General features: G+C 39.8%; 5 protein-coding genes across 8 annotated transcripts; 2 read left to right on the forward strand and 3 right to left on the reverse strand.

Annotated features, from left to right (window-relative positions):
• Window positions 467–4,616, forward strand: LOC109727199 (protein LUTEIN DEFICIENT 5, chloroplastic). 2 transcript variants are annotated; one of them, XM_020257194.1, is made up of 15 exons: window positions 467–877; window positions 989–1,187; window positions 1,311–1,382; window positions 1,492–1,602; window positions 1,706–1,897; window positions 2,005–2,166; window positions 2,317–2,412; window positions 2,530–2,631; window positions 2,776–2,808; window positions 2,913–2,993; window positions 3,084–3,166; window positions 3,274–3,405; window positions 3,743–3,803; window positions 4,004–4,069; window positions 4,176–4,616. In XM_020257194.1, exons 1-15 carry the CDS (start codon window positions 567–569, stop codon window positions 4,356–4,358), a joined length of 1,884 nt encoding a protein of 627 aa, XP_020112783.1. In that variant the 5' UTR covers window positions 467–566; the 3' UTR covers window positions 4,359–4,616. The 2 variants fall into 2 exon arrangements, with proteins under 2 accessions (XP_020112783.1, XP_020112784.1); XM_020257195.1 differs by having other exon boundaries at window positions 992–1,187.
• On the reverse strand, window positions 4,773–6,286 carry LOC109727203. 2 transcript variants are annotated; one of them, XM_020257203.1, is made up of 5 exons: window positions 5,977–6,286; window positions 5,717–5,899; window positions 5,523–5,592; window positions 5,364–5,435; window positions 4,773–4,959 (listed from the first exon to the last, which is right to left on the reverse strand). In XM_020257203.1, the coding sequence occupies exons 1-5, from the start codon at window positions 6,262–6,264 to the stop codon at window positions 4,907–4,909; spliced, it is 666 nt and encodes a 221-aa protein (XP_020112792.1). In that variant the 5' UTR covers window positions 6,265–6,286; the 3' UTR covers window positions 4,773–4,906. The 2 variants fall into 2 exon arrangements, with proteins under 2 accessions (XP_020112792.1, XP_020112791.1); XM_020257202.1 differs by having other exon boundaries at window positions 5,274–5,435.
• On the forward strand, window positions 7,079–9,096 carry LOC109727202. The gene is made up of 4 exons (XM_020257201.1): window positions 7,079–7,395; window positions 8,032–8,093; window positions 8,217–8,321; window positions 8,807–9,096. Exons 1-4 carry the CDS (start codon window positions 7,188–7,190, stop codon window positions 8,945–8,947), a joined length of 516 nt encoding a protein of 171 aa, XP_020112790.1. The 5' UTR covers window positions 7,079–7,187; the 3' UTR covers window positions 8,948–9,096.
• LOC109727200 (alcohol dehydrogenase 1-like) lies at window positions 9,366–12,582 on the reverse strand. Of its 2 annotated transcripts, XM_020257197.1 has the most exons (10): window positions 12,361–12,573; window positions 12,087–12,223; window positions 11,627–11,673; window positions 11,138–11,463; window positions 10,774–10,856; window positions 10,596–10,671; window positions 10,444–10,505; window positions 10,269–10,364; window positions 9,788–9,949; window positions 9,366–9,696 (listed from the first exon to the last, which is right to left on the reverse strand). In XM_020257197.1, exons 1-10 carry the CDS (start codon window positions 12,395–12,397, stop codon window positions 9,580–9,582), a joined length of 1,143 nt encoding a protein of 380 aa, XP_020112786.1. In that variant the 5' UTR covers window positions 12,398–12,573; the 3' UTR covers window positions 9,366–9,579. The 2 variants fall into 2 exon arrangements, with proteins under 2 accessions (XP_020112786.1, XP_020112785.1); XM_020257196.1 differs by having other exon boundaries at window positions 9,381–9,696; window positions 10,444–10,671; window positions 12,361–12,582.
• On the reverse strand, window positions 13,277–16,536 carry LOC109727204 (alcohol dehydrogenase 1-like). Its single transcript, XM_020257204.1, has 10 exons — window positions 16,300–16,536; window positions 16,068–16,204; window positions 15,101–15,147; window positions 14,655–14,980; window positions 14,474–14,556; window positions 14,298–14,373; window positions 14,153–14,214; window positions 13,965–14,060; window positions 13,673–13,834; window positions 13,277–13,575 (listed from the first exon to the last, which is right to left on the reverse strand). The coding sequence occupies exons 1-10, from the start codon at window positions 16,334–16,336 to the stop codon at window positions 13,459–13,461; spliced, it is 1,143 nt and encodes a 380-aa protein (XP_020112793.1). The 5' UTR covers window positions 16,337–16,536; the 3' UTR covers window positions 13,277–13,458.

Genomic DNA, 18,992 nt, shown 5'->3' on the forward strand with positions numbered 1-18,992 from the left:
TATACTTAGTGTTAAAATCGATTTATTCGTCGAAAATATAAGATAAATTTCACATTGCTTGGATTGAACCTGACGAGAACAATATGGTCTCAACAGGAGCCCCAGATGGAAAAAGTATTGGGTTTAAGTATTTTGGACCAGTAATTTGTGAGTTACTAACGAATTGTTATGAATAATGGGCTGGATCACTACACAAAGCCCGGCCCATTAACGGCCCATAGTGCTGGAGAAAAGGGTGCCGAATCCAGATTCCGGGCGTAGTCGGTTGTCAACGCAAAACGGCAAAAGGCAGAGGAAAGATTCTGGTAACCCGAACCTCCACGGTCCCCCTTCACAACAAAACAAAACCAGCGGAATGGACGTGCTAAATAATGCCCCCATTTTTCATTTTTCATTTTTTATTTTTTTTTTTAAAAAGAAATTCGTTAACTCTGCTTATCATCTTATCTCTCGTTCGTTAATTACTGCCCCGCAGTATCAGCCACCTCCCTCTCACTCCTCTCGATTTACTCCTCACACCTACTCACGTTGAGAGAGAGAGAGAGAGAGAGGGAGAGAGAGCATTAATGGCGTCGATTAATCTCTCCTCCTCTCCTATACTCCGAATCCCCTATCTTCCTAACCAATACCACCGAAATAGGCCATTTCCCTTCACCCTCCCCTCTTCTTCTTCTCCTCTCTCTGTGGAGGCGACCGATTCGAGCCACTCTAGAAGCTTCCGCCGCTCGCGGCGGTGCGCCGCGTCGTCCTCCTCCTCCAACGGGCGCGGCCCCGAGGACGACGCCGCGAAGGAGGTCGAGAGGCTTCGAGAAGAGAAGCGCCGCGCCGAGCTCGCCGCGCGCATCGCCTCAGGCGAGTTCACCGTCCAGCAACCCGGGTTCTCTTCTCCTCTCTCCTCTTTTTTTTTTTTTTGTGCCCTAATTGACTATTCTAGTAGTCGTTACTGATGCTTCTACTCCCTTCTACTTCTCGTTCTTCTTCTCAATAGAAGATGGGCTTCGTCCGTGCGGAAGCTCTTGGTGGGGCTCGTCTTGAGATGGGCCAGCGATTTTGGCCCCACGGAAGGTCCCGAGATCCCGCAGGCGAAGGGGTCGATTCAAGCTGTTGGGGGGCAAGCCTTTTTTCTCCCCCTCTATGATCTTTTCCTCAGTTATGGAGGTATCTTTCGCCTCATCCTTGGTCCCAAGGTAAGTAATTACGAATCTATTTTAATTTCTATCTTCTAATTGTGGTGGAAACATGTTAAATTTTGCAATTTTGGCAAATGGGTAGTGTTAAAATTTTGATTTTTACTCCTTTTTTTTAACCAGTCTTTTGTGATTGTCTCGGATCCGGCCATAGCGAAGCACATTTTAAGGGAGAATTCTAAAGCTTACTCCAAGGTTTTGACTCTTTATCTTCATGTGTAGTTGACATTTTATTTACTTGTTATTGAACTCGAGAGTAAAGAAGAGCAGTGTAGTATGGTTAAGTTGGTATTGGTGATTGCAGGGCATATTAGCGGAGATTCTGGATTTTGTGATGGGAAAGGGTTTGATCCCAGCTGATGGTGAGATTTGGCGTGTTAGGAGGCGTGCAATTGTTCCGGCATTGCATCAGAAGGTAATAAATTTTGAAAATTGGGGATTAATGAGTATTTGTCTTTGATGATTAGAGTGTAATATTGTGGGTTCCATGAATTTACTCATTTGATTTCATCAAACAGTATGTGGCTGCCATGATTGGCCTCTTCGGAGAAGCTTCAAATAAGCTCTGCGAAAAGTTAGATGCAGCGGCATCAGATGGAGAGGATGTGGAGATGGAATCTCTGTTTTCTCGTTTGACTTTGGATATCATCGGCAAGGCGGTTTTTAATTATGAATTCGATTCATTAACACACGACAACGGGATTGTTGAGGTCTTTGTTCAGCTACTTGTTTTCACATTTTGGAATTGCCTTTTCTTTTCCTTCATTGCTTGATCTTTTTTGCTTTATTATGCCTTCTTCCTCCATGTTTCGATCAGGCGGTATACACTGTCCTGCGAGAAGCAGAACTTCGGAGTACTTCTCCAATACCAACTTGGGAAATTCCGATATGGAAAGATATATCCCCTCGGCAGAACAAGGTTAAAGCAGCTCTTAAGTTGGTCAATGATACCCTCACTGATCTAATTTCTATTTGCAAGGTAAACAATCTGTTCCCATAAGATAATGGATTTGGAATTCATTCCTCAAACAAAACAGTAGTTGATTCAGAAGTTGAATATCTTTGTTTTTGCACAGATTATATAATATCACAGAATTAGTCAATTTTGACATTTTCTTCATAACCGTAGAGAATGGTAGAGCAAGAAGAGCTGCAATTTCACGAGGAATACATGAATGAGCAAGATCCTAGTATTCTTCACTTCCTGTTGGCATCTGGAGATGATGTACTATTTCAGCCCTTCACTTGTGAACTTATTGAAACTTTTTGCATATTTCTGAGGAAAAGAAAATAATGGTTTTGCAACTCATACTAAGTCTTACTAATCTCTTCCTCTTGTTAGGTTTCTAGCAAGCAGCTCCGAGATGATCTGATGACGTTGCTCATAGCTGGCCATGAGACATCTGCAGCAGTACTGACGTGGACCTTTTATCTTCTTTCTAAGGTATGTACAGTGTGGTTCGCTAGTGATTAAATATAGTATTCCATGCTTGTTTCCTGAAGCATTCTACAGATTTGACTTCTTTCATGCAGTTGAATATGCATTATTATTGTCTGCTATTTATGTTCTTTGATTGGTATTATGTAGGAACCGAGAGTTATGGCCAAACTTCAAGATGAGGTAATTTAAGTTTTACTGCATGATAAAACTTTCAGCACATGACATTTGTCCACGCTTAGAATGAACAAAATCATATGATGCTATTTCTTTTTTGAGATCCTCAGGTTGATACCGTTTTGGGCGATCGCCTCCCAACAATAGAGGACATGAAGAAACTCAAATATACAACTCGTGTGATCAATGAAGTAAGAACTCATATGTGAATTGCTGTAATTGACTAGATAAGTGATTATCAGGTATTATACATTCTTTTTCCTCTTTCTTCTTTGTTGCAGTCATTGAGACTTTACCCTCAGCCACCAGTCTTGATTCGTCGGTCACTTGACAATGATGTTCTTGGGAAGTACCCCATTAAAAGGTAACGGTTTCTCATGCACATTCATGATCTTTTGGGCTATTTTGAGTATTATTTTGTGATTTTATTATCTGATGGTTTAAGATACGAGGTTCTATTTCAAATGGTAGGGATGAAGATATATTCATTTCAGTATGGAACCTCCACCGGTGTCCTAAGCATTGGGATGATCCTGAGAGTTTCAATCCTGAAAGATGGCCTCTAGATGGACCATCACCTAATGAGATAAATCAAAATTTCAGGTACACATTCTTATCTAGAACCAAATCTACTTAAGATAGACACCCGAAAATTATATTTGGAATATGTGCCACCAAGCCTGAGCCTAAGCCCAATTTGATGAAAAATAGAGCCATTCCTGTCTGCATTTTTCTGTTGTGAGATCCAGATTTATTCATGATAAATACGCTTGGGCTGTGAACATTATCTTTTTTGCTTGTTTTCACTGCAAAACCACACTGAATCCTTTAGGTGAAGTAATTAAACAAATGAATTCTTAAGCAATATTAGATATTTTTCTGGCAAGTTTACGCAAATATTCGTTATATAAGTTAATGATGTTAACATTGAATGTCGCAGCTACTTACCGTTTGGTGGTGGGCCAAGGAAGTGTGTTGGGGACATGTTCGCTACTTTCGAGGTAGTCTTCTTTTGAGATTTCTGGTAATTTTGTATGTGTGCAGATAACAGATAGATGCATTTTGACCAAAACGTTGGGATATAAGATTACCAAAAATTACTCTACTAATGGAATATAAATACAAATCGTATGAGACAATATGGACTTTTGTGTTCACCTAATTGGCATGTAATCATCAAGATTTTTTTTTTATGCTTTAGACCGTCACAGCAACTGCGATGCTTGTGAGACAATTCAACTTTCAAATGGCCCTAGATGCACCCCCTGTAAGTCTTCCAGCTTTTCCTAAAAGCTCATTTAATTAAGCCATTTGGCAACTCCAAAACAAAGCATTTTCTAATATTAGAAAGAAAATCAAATTCATGTTTGCAGGTGGAGATGACAACAGGGGCCACCATCCACACAACTGAAGGCTTAAAAATGACTGTTACGCGAAGGACACGACCTCCCATAATCCCAAACTTGGAGAGTAAAGTAGTCAATGTTAATTCTGTTCCCACAGTTGTTTCAGAAGGGGACCAACAAGGTGAAGTCTCTACAACAGCTCATATTTGATTAATAGCAACCCTACAGTGTTATTCAAATACACTTTGATTCAACGGTGTGGAACAAGTGTTTTTTTTCCCCCAATTTTTTTCCCCAATTGTTGATCTATCTTTCGCATGCTGGTCAGTGTAAGCTGTCTTAGTTATTTTTCCTACACCATGTAGTGCTGTAAATATCAGATAAACAAATTTGTAAGCCAGATTTGTGGCTGTCTCCTCTGTATCAACTGGCTCTTAACAGTATCTTAAATTCTCTGTTCAAGTGGAACTATTTTAGGTTGGTTATCATGTGACATGTTTAATAATTGCTTTTGCACCTCGTTCCATCTACTAACCCACTTGAATAACTTGTTTTGAGAAAACAACACTTTAAGCAGAGGATGTGTATTCCATGAAGACATGCCATCTATCGTCGAACCACAGGTTTGTTGCACTAGCAGAAGAGAATGTTTTATTTGTTTTTAGCTCCTGATTTACAGATCTCGAGTTTTGGCTGTCCAACCGTACTTTGTACATATTTACAGATATACAGTGCAGTTTCGAACGGCAGTCCGGTAACTACACCAGCAAGGCTTCAAGCCCTCGCAGAACATCGGTGCGCGTAACTATACCTGCTTAGCACAGATGAACTTGTTAGATTCTCAATGTTAGGCCTTCAATATTAATTGCCTGTTAGTCCTGATCTATAGAACTACTCCAACTTCAGAAGCAACAGCAGCTAGGCTGTTGGCAAATAAAAGTATCTTAATGTTTTTGCTGTAGAAGAAAGCTGAAATCGAGTTTTCGGAGTTGGAAAGTAAAAAACTTTAAGTTTGAAACATTTATTTCTAATACTAAGGCAAGTCGAGAGATTTTGATGAAAAAACTATTGGCCAAGTAACGTCATAATAACAAGTTTGATCTCTGTATACATACACAAACTCACCTATGACTTGGTTTGATTTTGATGAAAAAACTATTGGCCAAGTAACGTCATAATAACAAGTTTGATCTCTGTATCCATACACAAACTCACCTATGACTTGGTTTTTATCATTTACTATTGGTATCCTATGGATCTTCCTCTTGAGCATTAGAGCTGCAGCATCTGCATACATAACACATAAAGTTCTTTCAAAACCATTGTCAAAAACTACTGTAAATTGTCACATGAAGCAAACATGCAAAAAATTACCCGTGACAGTTTTCTCAGCAGGTAAAGTGATTACAGGAGTTGTCATCATCTCACCAATTCTTGTTCTCAACTGTTTAACAAATGAAAGTATGTAAGTGACCTTCCTTCAGTTTTGTGTGTGTGTGTGTGTGTGTGTGTGTGTGTGTGTGTGTGAGAGAGAGAGAGAGAGAGAGAGAGAGAGAGAGAGAGCAAACCCCATTTGAGGCTTTAGCCTTGTCTTTCTTGGAGATGATTCCAACACATTGCAGCTCGCCGTCGACCACCGGAATCCCCGAGATGCAGTCGAAGTGATGGTTGATCTCCTCAAGTGTCTGCTCCGCCTTAGCCGTCCATACCGGACTCGACATGACCGAACTAAGAACCGCCAACCGCCGCGACTGCCCATGAAAACAAGATCACAATTACGAAGGAATTCGAGAGATCACAAACGAGTAAGAAAGAGATCAAAGGGCACCTGATCATTCTCACTTGGGGCCTGGGACTCGAGATAGACTCGGAGGTCATCGTAGCTGAGGAGGGAGAAGTTCTCCGGCCATTCGCCCGAGATAATTCCCTCCGGATTCTCGTCGAGCTCCAGCCGAATACTCCCGGTCGGAAACGCCGACGCTCGGCTCTTTACCGATGTTTTGGTACGCGAGTGCGGCGTCGCGGAGCTCGGGTTGCTAGGGTTGTACTGATTGAAATTAAACGAGGGGGAGGTGGATCTTGCACAAGGGAAATGGAATGTGGTGGTGCACGCCATTTTTTGGGGGGAAGGTTCAGTTTGCATGTCGCTCGTAGTGGCGAATGAGAATATATAGACACACATTATTTTTGATGAACCGGGTCTACGTTTTCAAATGGTGGGCCCTGGGTTTGATCTTTGAGTTAAACGACCACGACTGGTAGCATAGGTGTTGCAATTATTTTCGTCGTAACATGCCCTGACGTGGACACCTGGCACGTCCTGATTGGGTGGCGTGATTCTTCATGGCCCCCACCCCCCATGGGGGTGTGAGTGGATAAGGTTTGAGAACAAAGTGTATGCATATCCACAGTTAGAATAGAAGCTGGAAAATAATGCTAGAGCCAAGTCTGAGACTGTGAGTGGATGGTGAAGTAGCGTTTTGGCTTTGAGCATGCGCAGCAGAGCCAGTTGAACTTGCCCACTTAATTGTTTACTGTTCAGTATTCCGGCGGCTACCTATCGAAACAGGCGGCTGAAAGGAAAAAAATATCGTTTATGATCAATAACTGGACTATCGTGAACTAAGACCTACAAAAAGTTATTATTCCGTGTCTCAACATCAGCTGGTCATCCATCACATTTCATACACAAGTTATGTAATTTCTATGCGGCATTAATTTTGTTTTAAAATTTTTTTTAATAAAACAAATTGGATGGTGATTAGGCCCAGATCCGAAATACATATGCATCTATTTGGGCCTACCCTTGGCCCAAACAGAAGTGTAGTAGTAATAATGGGCTGTTGGGCTCTGAGCCTTTGTGCCGTGTTTAAAAATACTCGGGCCGTGTTAGAGCCCCAACACTACTTATCGTTCACACGAAAATGCGAATCTCTCTCTCTCTCTCTCTCTCTCTCTCTCTCTATTCCTCTCGACGCCTCTGTCGCTCTCTTCTTCTTCTTCCTCTCCACCACCACCTCCACCTCCTCAAGCTTATCCATGGCCACCGCCGCCATTGGAGCCCACCTCCTCCCCCTTTTCCCTCGCCCTAGCCGCGTCCTCTTCGGCCACCGATCCTTCGCCGCCACCCCCATCCCCGCCCATCGCGCGTCGCCATTAACGCAGCTTCGGAGGAGTTGGCCCTCCAAATCTAATCCCTCCTCGCGCTTCTCCCCTGTTGTTGCCTCCCAATCCAACTTCTTCAGAGGTTCGCTTCACTTGCCCCCAATTTCGTTCCATCTATTCCTCTAATTCGTTTGCTTCAGTAGGAATATGGTTTTAGGATGGGGCTTTTTTATAGTGTCTTTTGTGTTTGGTTAGTGACCTTGTAAGAGATTATTGGTTCAGAACAAAGGGGATCGGTTTGATCCAAACATTTAAACCTTGCTTAAATGTTTGGTGTTTGAGCAAAATAATGGTACTAATATAATCTCTTTAGCTATGTAGTTCTTCACATTTTTGTATCAAAATGGACATGGCGGATTGCGAAAGGCCATTTTGTTTCAATTGGATTAAAACTAATTGAAGGACTTGGATGTGTGTGTGTGTGTGTGTGTGTGTGTGTGTGAGAGAGAGAGAGAGAGAGAGAGAGAGAGAGAGAGAGAGAGAGGTGTTTAGAAAACACGCATCTTAAGAGTGATGAAATTTAGTGTGACTCACGATGTTAAGTACTACTTATTATTCAGATTTCAAATATAAAGCTACCTCTTTGTTGATTTATTAGCTTTGTAAGCTTATCTCACAGTTTTGGTGATCTTCTTTCTAAAACTTGTTTCATTTGTCTTTTAAGGCAATTAGTGCCACCCATTTCCGCCGTCTAACTTGCGCTTCAATATTTCGTTAGTTGTTCGGGCAGCATGGAGGGTCAGTAAGGATGTAATCGAGGCAGGAACCAGTTTTGTGCCTGTACGTTTTTGCTTCCGAATTCCCACTTTCCGTTGCGTATTTAGCACCTACTTTTGGTCAAGAATTTGTTTCTGTTTCAAAAGCACTTGCAATGAGTTTTACGCACTTGCGCTTTTGTGGCAGGCTGCAGTTCCAAGACCAGTAGCCAGGGTTAGTGTTGCTGTTGTTGCAGTAACCGTTGCCCTCTTTCTACTAAAATCGTTCCTCTCCACCGCGTTCTTCGTATTGGTATGTACTCTTATCATAAATTCCTGAGAATTGTAATGGATTATGTCAAGGATATCATGCAGCTCTGTTCAATATTAGTTGTAATTCTGGAACTCTTTCATTTGAATCGGAGAACTGTTATGCCTAATTTCTGAAACATTTACAAGTGTGTAGCACTTCCTCATTGAGTAATCCCTCTGTGAAAATAAGCATTTTACTGGTCTTTAACCTTTTAAATCGGCTTCATAGACTTTTTCTACTTTAATTTTTGTATAATAACAAGTGACTTCGAGTAGTAATTAATGACCACGCTTATGACTCATGTTCAATGTCAACATTTTTCTCCCTAAATGTTTACGTAATTTGCGATGTGAGCCCCGAACTATTGCATACCAAAGAGCTACTTTTGAGTGTTGATACTTTTGTAGGTTTTTAGGTTGGAGACATGATATTCTTAGTTAATACTTTGCGGAGAGATGACTTTTTTTAATTTTTGGGACCAACAGGCTATGATGGCACTCATATATTTCGTCTTCGTCGCATTCAACACTGATGAGGTCTCGGGAGGTAGTGGTGGAAGTGAGAGCACAACATCAACCGAAGAAACCTTGGAAGAAGCTCGGCGTATAATGGAGAAATACAAGTAAATTTGTTATAACTTAATACCAATTTTATCGTATTTTATTTTTCTTATCTGTTGTACTTGTATTCGGCAATTTGGTAGAGAGTAAGTCTATAGGCGTATAGTTGTAAATGAACATATGGAGAATGGAAAGATAACCACCTTTTCATCTTATCCTCTTTTGTTGTTAATGTGTGCTTTCTAGTGTTTTATTATTGAATTTATTAACAGGGCTTCTCTTTTATTCAATCATCCAAGCTAAATGTAAGTAGAGGCTTCTGCATGACCCACATATTTTTAAGTTCGCGAAGTTGGTCGTGTTTTTGTTATTTAAAAGATTGAATTGAATAGCATAAGATGAAAGATTAATGTTGGGAGAGACGAGTACGGGGCATTCATGGCAACACAATGCATATGAGTTCTATGAAGTTGTATGGAAATTCTCTTCCATCACTCAATTTGAGGAATAATTAGAATTCGCAAGCTTTGAAACTTAATGCCTTTCAACATGCATAACATGTCTCCCATAGGGTTGATACAAACATAGTTCCTAGCTGCTTCGCTCCTGTGAAGGAGATTATATGCAGATTTTATTAGTAAAGCCTTCTTCTAAAGTAACTATCGTATCGATAGCTTTGCGTCGCATATTCAACCTATCTATTCATCTAAACTGATGATGCAACGAAGGCCTTCGCCGTTGATCATGTAGTCAAATGCCTTGTTGATATCTGAGAACGGCAGTCTATGAGTGATGAACTTCTCCACTTCCAGTTGCTGCAGACGCAAGAGAGAAAGAAACTCTTTGTGGTCAGCCGACACGAAAATCACAAAACGAGAAGGCACTAACACTAAAAAACACCCCCACCTTCTTCATGTACATATCGACAACTTTGGGGAGATCTGTTCGAGGCTTGTAGTTTCCAAAGAAGGTTCCTTTCAGAGTCCTCTCGTTCAGGAAATTTATCGGCTTAGTCTTGAACGAGTCATCTTTGCTGGGCACTCCGACAAGTACAGCAACACCCCAACCCTGCATATTTTAGGTATCTCACATTAATTAGCCTGTAATTCAAAGAGAAGATTTTCGTAAGCCCAATGAAATAAAAAGCTTAGAACTCTGGTTGAGAACTAGATATCAGGCAAACAAAAAGTCTAGAGTTCTTGTTGGAGCGGAAAGGTGAAATGAGCTTTCGAACGCTTAAAAGCAGAAGCTCAATTTTGAAGTTTCTGATGCTATTTTCAGCGGAAAGCTCTTATAGAAACCAAGTAGAGAGTTAGTGATTCTTCTTTAAACTATCCATTTTGCAGAAGCAGCAGGCGAGAAACAAAACACTAGCCAAGTTACATACATCATGAACACATTCAAAAGCAGATATCATTGCATTGATGTTGCCCGTGCACTCGATACTCCTGTCAACTCCGCCATTGGTCATCTCTGCAATGACCTGTCCAAAGAATAGATGTTACTAGAAGTGGAGAACCTACTTATGAATATGTTGCGGTACACATTAAACAAGAACAAACCTCTTGCACAGGTTTGCCATGATCCTTTGGATTGACGAAATCCGTGACACCAAATTTCTTGGCTGAAACCATAGTAGAAGACTTAGAAGGATATTTAGCATAAGGAAGAAGATCTAAATAAAGAGTGGTTATAATAAAAGTAGTCAACACACCTTCGCTGAATCTGTTGGGATTCAAATCAACACCGATGATTCTAGATGCTCCAGCAATTCTTGCACCTTCCGCAGCCTATATAGTAGCAGCACATATAACATTCAGGAACGGAACCTACGATTGTAATACTCGAGAACATTATATGGAGATATTAGGTACTGTTTCAATCAAACTTACTGCAAGACCCACAGCTCCCAGCCCAAATACCGCGACTGTCGAGCCCTTCTTTGGTTTAGCAACATTCAGAGTAGCCCCCAAACCTGAACAATACAAAGAATATACGAATGTACTCTACTAAGAATAGGGCATTCATCAGTAATCGTGCTCATTTTATTGTCCTTATTAAAGCGTCGCTCGATCGACAGGTAAATGATTTGTTCCCTTAAGATTGGGATTTTTTGCACACATACCCCCTCAGTACACATGTTTTCGCACATATACCTCAACTAAACCTTGGATCAACAAAGCTACCCTCAGTATAATCGATACCGCACATACTGATGAAAGGGCAAAAAAGTATGGATTGGGGCAATGTAGAGACCTGTTGATATGCCGCAGCTGAGAACGCAGACTTTGTCGAGCGGAGCGGAGGGGTCGATCTTGGCGAGGCAGCCGGAGTGGATGACTGTGTATTCACTGAAGGTGGATGTGCCAAGAAAGTGATATATGGGACTCCCGTTCTTGAAGAACCGTGCATTGCCGTCGCTAAGCATCACGCCCCGATCGGTGTTGATTCTAAGAAGGTCGCACATGTTGCTCTCCTCCGACTTGCAGTGCGCGCACTCCTTGCATTCTCCGGTGAAGACGGGAAGTACGTGATCTCCCTTTTTAAGATCCGTCACGCCTTCACCGACACTCTCCACAATTCTGTGATTGGAATTAACAAAACACGATACCGAAAAACCGTGGGAGATAAAAATTCGTGAAGGATCCTTCGACATCTCGACGATGAGTTGTAAAATAGATCATGAACAGCGTAAAATGAATGAAACAGGACAAGCCAGAGAGTTCATGTGAAGAGTGAACATACCCTGCTGCTTCATGGCCGAATATGCGCGGAAATAGTGGATTTTGCCCCTGAATATCATTCAATGATAAATTCAATAGAGAAAACGGAATTGACTGAAATGCTAGGTTAACCAAATAAGAAATTAGCACAATCGTGGGGATCGAAATAAATGAGTTCAGAATTAACTCCGATACTATGTTACCCACAAGATCTAAAAAGAGTTGGGGAATATATTTAACATTCCCACTCACACGTATGGACAAATTTAATCAAATAGATGTTAAAGGTATGGATCAAACTAGAATCAGCTCTGATACAATGTTTTGTCTCGAAACTAAGATCTTGTTTATATATCAGAATAATAATAATAATAATCTGGTAGGATAGTATATTTCACTTGCGCGTAACATCTAGGAATCATAATAGAGAATCATGGTGAAAAATAAAAGAGAATATCAGTAAATAAGAAATTTGTGGGAACCTTGGCTTCCCAGAAGTAGAGATCGGTGTGGCAGAGGGAGGTGTACTTGATCTTCACCCTCACCTCCATCGCCTGCGGCGGCGCCACCTCCACCCGCTCTATCACCAGCGGCTTCCCCGCCTCCCACGCCACCGCCGCTAATAAACAAAAATTATTCACCATTCCAAAAATTCACCACCCCCCCAAAAAAAAACAAAAAACAAAAAAACAACCCCACTAAATTATTCGGTTAAACAAACAAAAAAGAGCTACAAAAAAAAAAAAAAAAATATACCCTTGCAGGGAATAACACGTCCAGCAGTGGCCGCCATGGCTGGCTATTTTCGGAGTCTCCTTCAATGGCGATGAAACGAAGGTCGAGGAGAGAGTGGAAAAAAAAAAAGAAAAAAAAAAAAGGGAGTGTGGAGGGGAAGGGTGGTGGTATTTTTTTTGATCGATGGGCGTAGTTTTGGTCGAGTAATTCGTTCGTGGTTTTGTTATGCTTTTTATTAATTAATTAATTTTGCTTTTTGATCCGTGAAACCTTGTGTTGAGTCTAATCACAGTGTATACGACTATAATACGGTTGGGATGGGAAAATGAGACGTGGTGACTCACCAAATGTTTGGCCCGAGTTGTTTTCTTGGCGTGGGCCCCACCAATACGTGATGCTATTATTATTTTTACTTTTACAAAATTAAGCAACATTTCAATTGGCTTTAACTTAAAAAATCGATTTTGGAAGAGACCGAGATCATTTGGTTAGATGTAATTATAAATTCAGTACAGTTAGAAATACATACAGTTAAAAATATAGCAGTTGTAATTATATATATTATATTTAGTTGGATGTAATAGAAAGCGCTGTAATTATAAATAATTTATTTAGTTACATGTAGTTGAAAAATAATTTTTAAAATTTTATCATTTTATATATATGATGATGAGATTAGTTTCAAAATAAAAAATTTTATTTTTTACTTAAAAAAATAATTAAGAAGATAAGCATACCATTTACTCTCTTCAATTATTACAATTGAAATTACGGCTAATTTAAGCTTAGTTCAAATTACTGCAGTTGGATCTTCTGCTGCAATTTACTGCAGTTGAATCTTCTTCTGCAATTCTTACTGCAGCATTTGAAGTTAAATATATCAAACCAAACACGCAAGATAATTTAAGAATAATACGAGCTCATGGAGTTCGATTTTTATGCCTCAAAACATGCAGAGCATGTTATTGCTCATAGAGTGAGTACAAAATTACAAACATAGTTCCAGATTTGCTTCACTCCCGTAAAGGGAGATTATATGCAGATTTTATTGGTAAGCACTTCTAAAGTAACTCTCGTAACGGAGTAACGATTACTTTTTGCGCCGTATATTCGGCACATCTATTCTTCCAAACTGATGATGCAGCGAATGCTTTGGCCCTTGACCATGCAGTCGAATGCCTTGTTGATCTCCGAGAACGGCACTCTGTGAGTGATGAACTTCTCCACTTCCAGTTTCTGCGGACGCAAAAGAAACAAGATCGGGGACTCTTCACGGTCGGTTCAACACGAAAATCGCTAGATGAGAAACCACTAACACTTTAAAGACACCCACCTTCTTCATGTACAAATCGACGACTTTGGGCAGGTCCGTTCGCGGCTTGTAGTTCCCGAAGAAGGTTCCTTTCAGAGTCCTCTCGTTCAGGATATTTATCGGCTTCGTCTTGAACGAGTCGTCCTTGTGGGGCACTCCGACGAGCACAGCAACACCCCAACCCTGTATATTTTCAGAGCTTCTTGTTAGAGTGAAAAGCTGACATAAACTTCTCAGAGCTGTTCGTTGCTTTGCTCTAGAGAAACTTCAAGTGAAGCGAGAAACAAAAAGACTAGAATTATCAATTACGTACATCGTGAACACATTCAAAAGCAGAAATCATGCAACCGATGTTGCCCGTGCACTCGATGCTCCTGTCAACTCCGCCGTTGGTCATCTCTGCAATGACCTGTCCAGAGAATAGAAGTCACGAGAAGCGGAAACCCTACATACATCAATCGATCAATATTAGGTAACCACACTTATCGATCGAGAATAAACCTCTTGAACAGGTTTGTCGTAATCCTTCGGATTGACGAATTCAGTGACACCAAACTTCTTGGCTGATATCACAGTAAAAGAAGAATTACAGGGATTTTAGGTGAATTGATGTGCACATAACAAAGAATGCGAGATATTCAATTACCTTCCTCGAATCTGCTGGGAATCAAATCGACACCGATAATTCTAGATGCTCCGGCTATTCTCGCACCTTCTGCAGCCTAAATGGTAACGATAAAACTAACATTCAGAAATTGAATCGAGGGCCGCGAACTACAAATGATAGATGAAGATCTTAGGTTCTGTTTCTATCCAACTCACTGCAAGGCCGACAGCTCCGAGCCCGAACACCGCAACCGTCGAGCCCTTCTTCGGTCTAGCAACATTCAGAGTAGCCCCCAAGCCTGACAACAGAAAGTGTTACATCAACTCAATTCCGATCAAGCGCAGCATCAAATAATCTGTCTCGTTAGGATCTTGAATGTTGAGCCGGTGTCGAGACCTGTTGATATGCCGCAGCTGAGAACGCAGACTTTGTCGAGAGGAGCGTAGGGGTCGATCTTGGCGAGGCAGCCGGAGTGGACGACTGTGTACTCGCTGAAGGTGGATGTGCCCAGAAAGTGATATATGGGAGTGCCCTTCTTGGAGAACCGCGCGTTTCCGTCGCTGAGCATCACGCCACGCTCGGTGTTGATTCTAAGAATGTCGCACATGTTGCTCTCCTCCGACTTGCAGTGCGCGCAGTCCTTACATTCTCCGGTGAAGACGGGAAGTACGTGATCTCCCTCTTTAAGTTCCGTCACGCCTTCGCCGACACTCTCCACGATTCTGGGAATTGGAATCAACATAAAACGATACCGAAAAACTATTAAATAGATCATGACCGGAGAAAAAGAAAATGAATGAATCAGGGAGAAGTCGGAGAATTCATGTGAAAAATGAACACACCCTGCCGCTTCGTGGCCGAATATGCGGGGAAATAATGGACTTTCACCCTGAAAAATCATTCAACTACGAATTCAATAGAGCAGGATTATGGATTTTGATAAAATGTTAGGAGAAAGCGAGAAACAATTAATCTGATTTGATGCAGTGCAGATGACTGATAACAACATTTTCCCAAATGGTTCATGGGAGGAGATGCATCATCACGTGTTCTCCTAATTTGTGGAACGACTCTTCTCACACAGACAAATAGCGTGATTTATAATATATTATGTGACACAGCATAGAGAATGGTGTTTTTGTTATTTATATTAAACACTTTTTTTTTTTCGCTTACTAAATTTGAATAAAATGGGAGAATATTAAATAATACTTAAAATCTGGTGAAACTCGAACTCATGATTTCTTACTTTAATATCATATTAAATTAGCCGATAGTTTACACTTTACTTTTTTGTAGTTAAAAACATAAATTTAACATAAATTTAAGTGTTATGACATGAAATTGCTGTGCGTATCGGACTGTGTAGATTAATGATGTGCCAATACATAATGTCATGAATTATTTATTTTTTTTAGCAACAAAATTTTTTAATTGCTTATTATATATCTTTATCAAATCTTTTAAGTTTTACTGAGAAAATTAATTGTCAAATTTTTAAAAAAATGAGCTATACTATTGACACGGGACAGTATTATGTCGATATCTTATTAGCACGACAAAACTGCACAGTGGATACAGTTCGTGTTGATGGACATTTAAATTCTTGGTTTATGAAATTTATCACTTTACTACTACGACATCTAGCGATAAGTTCTAACGGTTGAACAAAAATACAAATCATAAAATAACGAAATAAAACTTTTCAACGACAAATCAAAAATACGCGCGAAATGGTAAGTAAAGTTTACCCGAAAAATAAAACCATCTCCAAAGAGAAAAAAAATAGCAAAGAGCAGTAGTACATGCCTTGGCTTCCCAGAAATGGAGGTCCGTATGGCAGAGGGCGGTGAACTTAATCTTCACCCTCACCTCCGTCGCCTGCGGCGGCGCCACCTCCACCTCCTCTATCACCAGCGGCTTCCCCGCCTCCCACGCCACCGCCGCTAATAAACAAAAATCATTTACGAAAAGGGTAAATTATTCGATTAAACATATAAAATAAAATATATTACAATGATGATGATGATGATGATGATACCCTTGCAGGTGATAACACGTCCAGCGGTTGGCGACATGGTTGTAAAGAAGGTCGAGATGGGGTGCGGAATTAATGGAGGATGCTTGGAGAGGTGAAGCAGAGGAGGGTGTGGAGCAAAAGAGAAGCAAAAGAGAAGATTAATGGAGAGTGGTAGTATTTTGAATAGATGGGAGAGGAGAGTACTCGTAGCTTTACTGACTCTCTCTCTTGCATTTATAGGATTCTGACGTGGCTCGAACTCATAAACTCCTGATCAAATACCATATGAAATAATTATTGTACGATAAAATTTTATATTTATATATTTTTATATTTAATATTTTTCAACAAAATCTCCTTGAGGAGTCTTTACTTCGCTACCATGCATCGGTTTTAATTATATTCAAAAACTATAATTTTCTCCTCCAAAATTTAAATCAAAAATTTTAAATTTTAATGTTGAAAAAACTCAATAAATATTTTTAATAAAGATAAACTGATACGTTACAGTAAATTATAATTTTGTAAATATAATCCTCTAACTTTGCACTGAAATTTTATCTGTATTTATCATACTCTTTTATTTATTTAATTTCGCATTTCTTGGGCGGTTGGGGACTTGGGGTGGAGCTGCCAAGTGTGGAGACTCTTTTTCGTCGCACACCGCACGTGTAATGCAACGTTAGCAGTTTGCTGAACAAAAAAAACATTAAATTACTTTTAGGGGAGAGAGATGGTGAAACTATTTTGTCTTTTTTTTAATATAAGGTAATTAAAATTTTGAAAATTTTATGTTTTTTTTTCTATGTGATTGAAGGATAGTAGTTTGATTTTGATAATTTAGAAGGTCCTGACATTTGTGATTTAAAAGAATAATAATAGAGTTATCAATTTTAAAGATTTGAATAAGTAATTTGATGATATTATTTTATATGATGAGAATTTTTTTGTGACGTAAAAGTTTAATTTGTGGTCGATAAAAATTTTAGCATTCATAGTTTGCTAGAATAGTGCATTACACATATAAGTTATTACGTTCTAATATTTGACTATATTCTTTTAACCTCTAATAACATTACAAAATCTCCATTTATTTCAAAATCTAAACATGTAGGATCTAAATCAAATATGTAGCACAACCAGCTAAGAACTCGATTATTGGTATACTTGTGTTAAATATAAAAATGTTTAAACACCGTTCTCTAACCGCTTAAATTTCGGTTGTTTCACATGGTATCAAAATAGCAGGTCCTGAGTTCGAGTTATACCAGACTCCTAGCATATTAATTTTCTCCCATTTAATTCAAACCCACGTCATGAGCCAACAAAAAAATTTCCGAGCCCAGATGTGAGGGAGAATGTTAAATATAAAAATATATAAACACCGTTCTCTAATAGCTTAAGCTTTTAGAATGCAATGATTGTTACACATGGTATCAGAGAAGAAGGTCCTGAGTACGAGTCACGCCAGGCTCCTAGCATATTAATTTCTCTCATTTAATTCGAGCTCATGTCATGGATCGACTAAAAAAATTTTTGAGCCCAGACGTAAGGAGGGGTGTTAAATATTAAAAAAACCATATTCAAACTTATCTAAAGTTAGTATTGTTTTTGTGATTATGATTAATGATGAATGGCGCATGTCACGTAGGAGACGATCGCACCAAATTTTTGATCGTTTCGTTTGGACGGTCCGATCATCCTTGATACGTGTCCTTCTCTCCCTCGGGAGTGCAAGAGCTGGCTCGGGCGCGTGGACCAGTTGGATTAAAAACTTTATACTTTTTATTATTTTAACATAAGCCCATCGACACGTAACAGTTGAACCCGAGAACCGCTCCCATAGTTTTCGAAATATGTAATAACACTTTTTGAGTTGCCTACCAGGGTTTCTAACACTACTACAGATCCAACCAAAATTTCATCCTTTTACATTAGTATTACATTGTATAAATAACTTATTTACCTCACTTCTACACGTCGTGCTTCAATAGCATTAATTTTTAAGAAAAAGTTAAAATGTACCGAGGCTGAAAATATAAGACCATCAGATTTTGAATTTAAAATCTCGAATACCAACTATCGAGTTTTTTACCATCTGTGGTCATATGTTTCGGATGCTTGGAATGCCTTCTCTTTACTACTACAAAATATTTTTACGCCTCCCACTTACTGTCCCATTAGAGAATAGAATTGGTTCGAAATAAAACCCGGAAAAAAAATTCAGATTCATTTGCAGATTCATTTGCATCCTTAGTGCTCACGGCCTCGCCCCAAATTTCCTTGGGCCACGGTGACGATGGGTCTCAAAGCGCTGTTTATTTATCTTTATTTGGCCCAACCCAAGTACGTTAATGGGTAGGGCTTTGAGAGAGTTGAAACCGCATTGGGCCGCGGCCGACATTGGACAGCAAACAGGAAAACTTAGAGAACAAACGGGGCGGATACGGAGGCGTAGGGGTGGCAATCCAGATCGCTGCTCGCGAGCCAGCTCGTGTTCGGCTCGAAATGAGCTCGAGATCAGCTCGCTCGTTTAGTAAACGAGCCGAACACGAGCTGAATTTTTCAGCTCGTTTAATAAACGAGCCGAACACGAGCTTGGGTTAGCTCGCTCGTGTTCGACTCGATAACAGCTCGAGTACATATATTTTATATTTATATAATTTATTTAATTTATATTTTTATATATAAATAATTAATTATATATAATATAT

Source organism: Ananas comosus, linkage group 22 (genome assembly GCF_001540865.1).
Source record: "Ananas comosus cultivar F153 linkage group 22, ASM154086v1, whole genome shotgun sequence".
NCBI classification, from domain to species: domain Eukaryota; kingdom Viridiplantae; phylum Streptophyta; class Magnoliopsida; order Poales; family Bromeliaceae; genus Ananas; species Ananas comosus.

Bases quoted from the DNA above. Each gene is read 5' to 3' on its own strand.
- LOC109727199 (XM_020257194.1), top strand. From the start codon at position 567: ATGGCGTCGATTAATCTCTCCTCCTCTCCTATACTCCGAATCCCCTAT. The intron at 1,188-1,310 runs GTAAGTAATTAC...TTTTTTAACCAG, and splicing joins GCCTCATCCTTGGTCCCAAG to TCTTTTGTGATTGTCTCGGA. The intron at 2,632-2,775 runs GTATGTACAGTG...GGTATTATGTAG, and splicing joins CCTTTTATCTTCTTTCTAAG to GAACCGAGAGTTATGGCCAA.
- LOC109727203 (XM_020257202.1), bottom strand. From the start codon at position 6,264: ATGGCGTGCACCACCACATTCCATTTCCCTTGTGCAAGATCCACCTCC. The intron at 5,900-5,976 runs GTGCCCTTTGAT...TTTCATGGGCAG, and splicing joins CCCCAAGTGAGAATGATCAG to TCGCGGCGGTTGGCGGTTCT. The intron at 5,593-5,716 runs GTTTGCTCTCTC...TTTGTTAAACAG, and splicing joins AGGCTAAAGCCTCAAATGGG to TTGAGAACAAGAATTGGTGA.
- LOC109727202 (XM_020257201.1), top strand. From the start codon at position 7,188: ATGGCCACCGCCGCCATTGGAGCCCACCTCCTCCCCCTTTTCCCTCGC. The intron at 7,396-8,031 runs GTTCGCTTCACT...ATATTTCGTTAG, and splicing joins CCAATCCAACTTCTTCAGAG to TTGTTCGGGCAGCATGGAGG. The intron at 8,322-8,806 runs GTATGTACTCTT...TGGGACCAACAG, and splicing joins CCACCGCGTTCTTCGTATTG to GCTATGATGGCACTCATATA.
- LOC109727200 (XM_020257196.1), bottom strand. From the start codon at position 12,397: ATGGCGGCCACTGCTGGACGTGTTATTCCCTGCAAGG. The intron at 11,674-12,086 runs GTTCCCACAAAT...AATGATATTCAG, and splicing joins TCTACTTCTGGGAAGCCAAG to GGGCAAAATCCACTATTTCC. The intron at 9,697-9,787 runs GTGGGGGTGTTT...TTGCGTCTGCAG, and splicing joins TCGATATGTACATGAAGAAG to CAACTGGAAGTGGAGAAGTT.
- LOC109727204 (XM_020257204.1), bottom strand. From the start codon at position 16,336: ATGTCGCCAACCGCTGGACGTGTTATCACCTGCAAGG. The intron at 14,374-14,473 runs GTGAGTTGGATA...GTTACCATTTAG, and splicing joins TCGGAGCTGTCGGCCTTGCA to GCTGCAGAAGGTGCGAGAAT. The intron at 13,835-13,964 runs GTACGTAATTGA...GAAAATATACAG, and splicing joins CTTTTGAATGTGTTCACGAT to GGTTGGGGTGTTGCTGTGCT.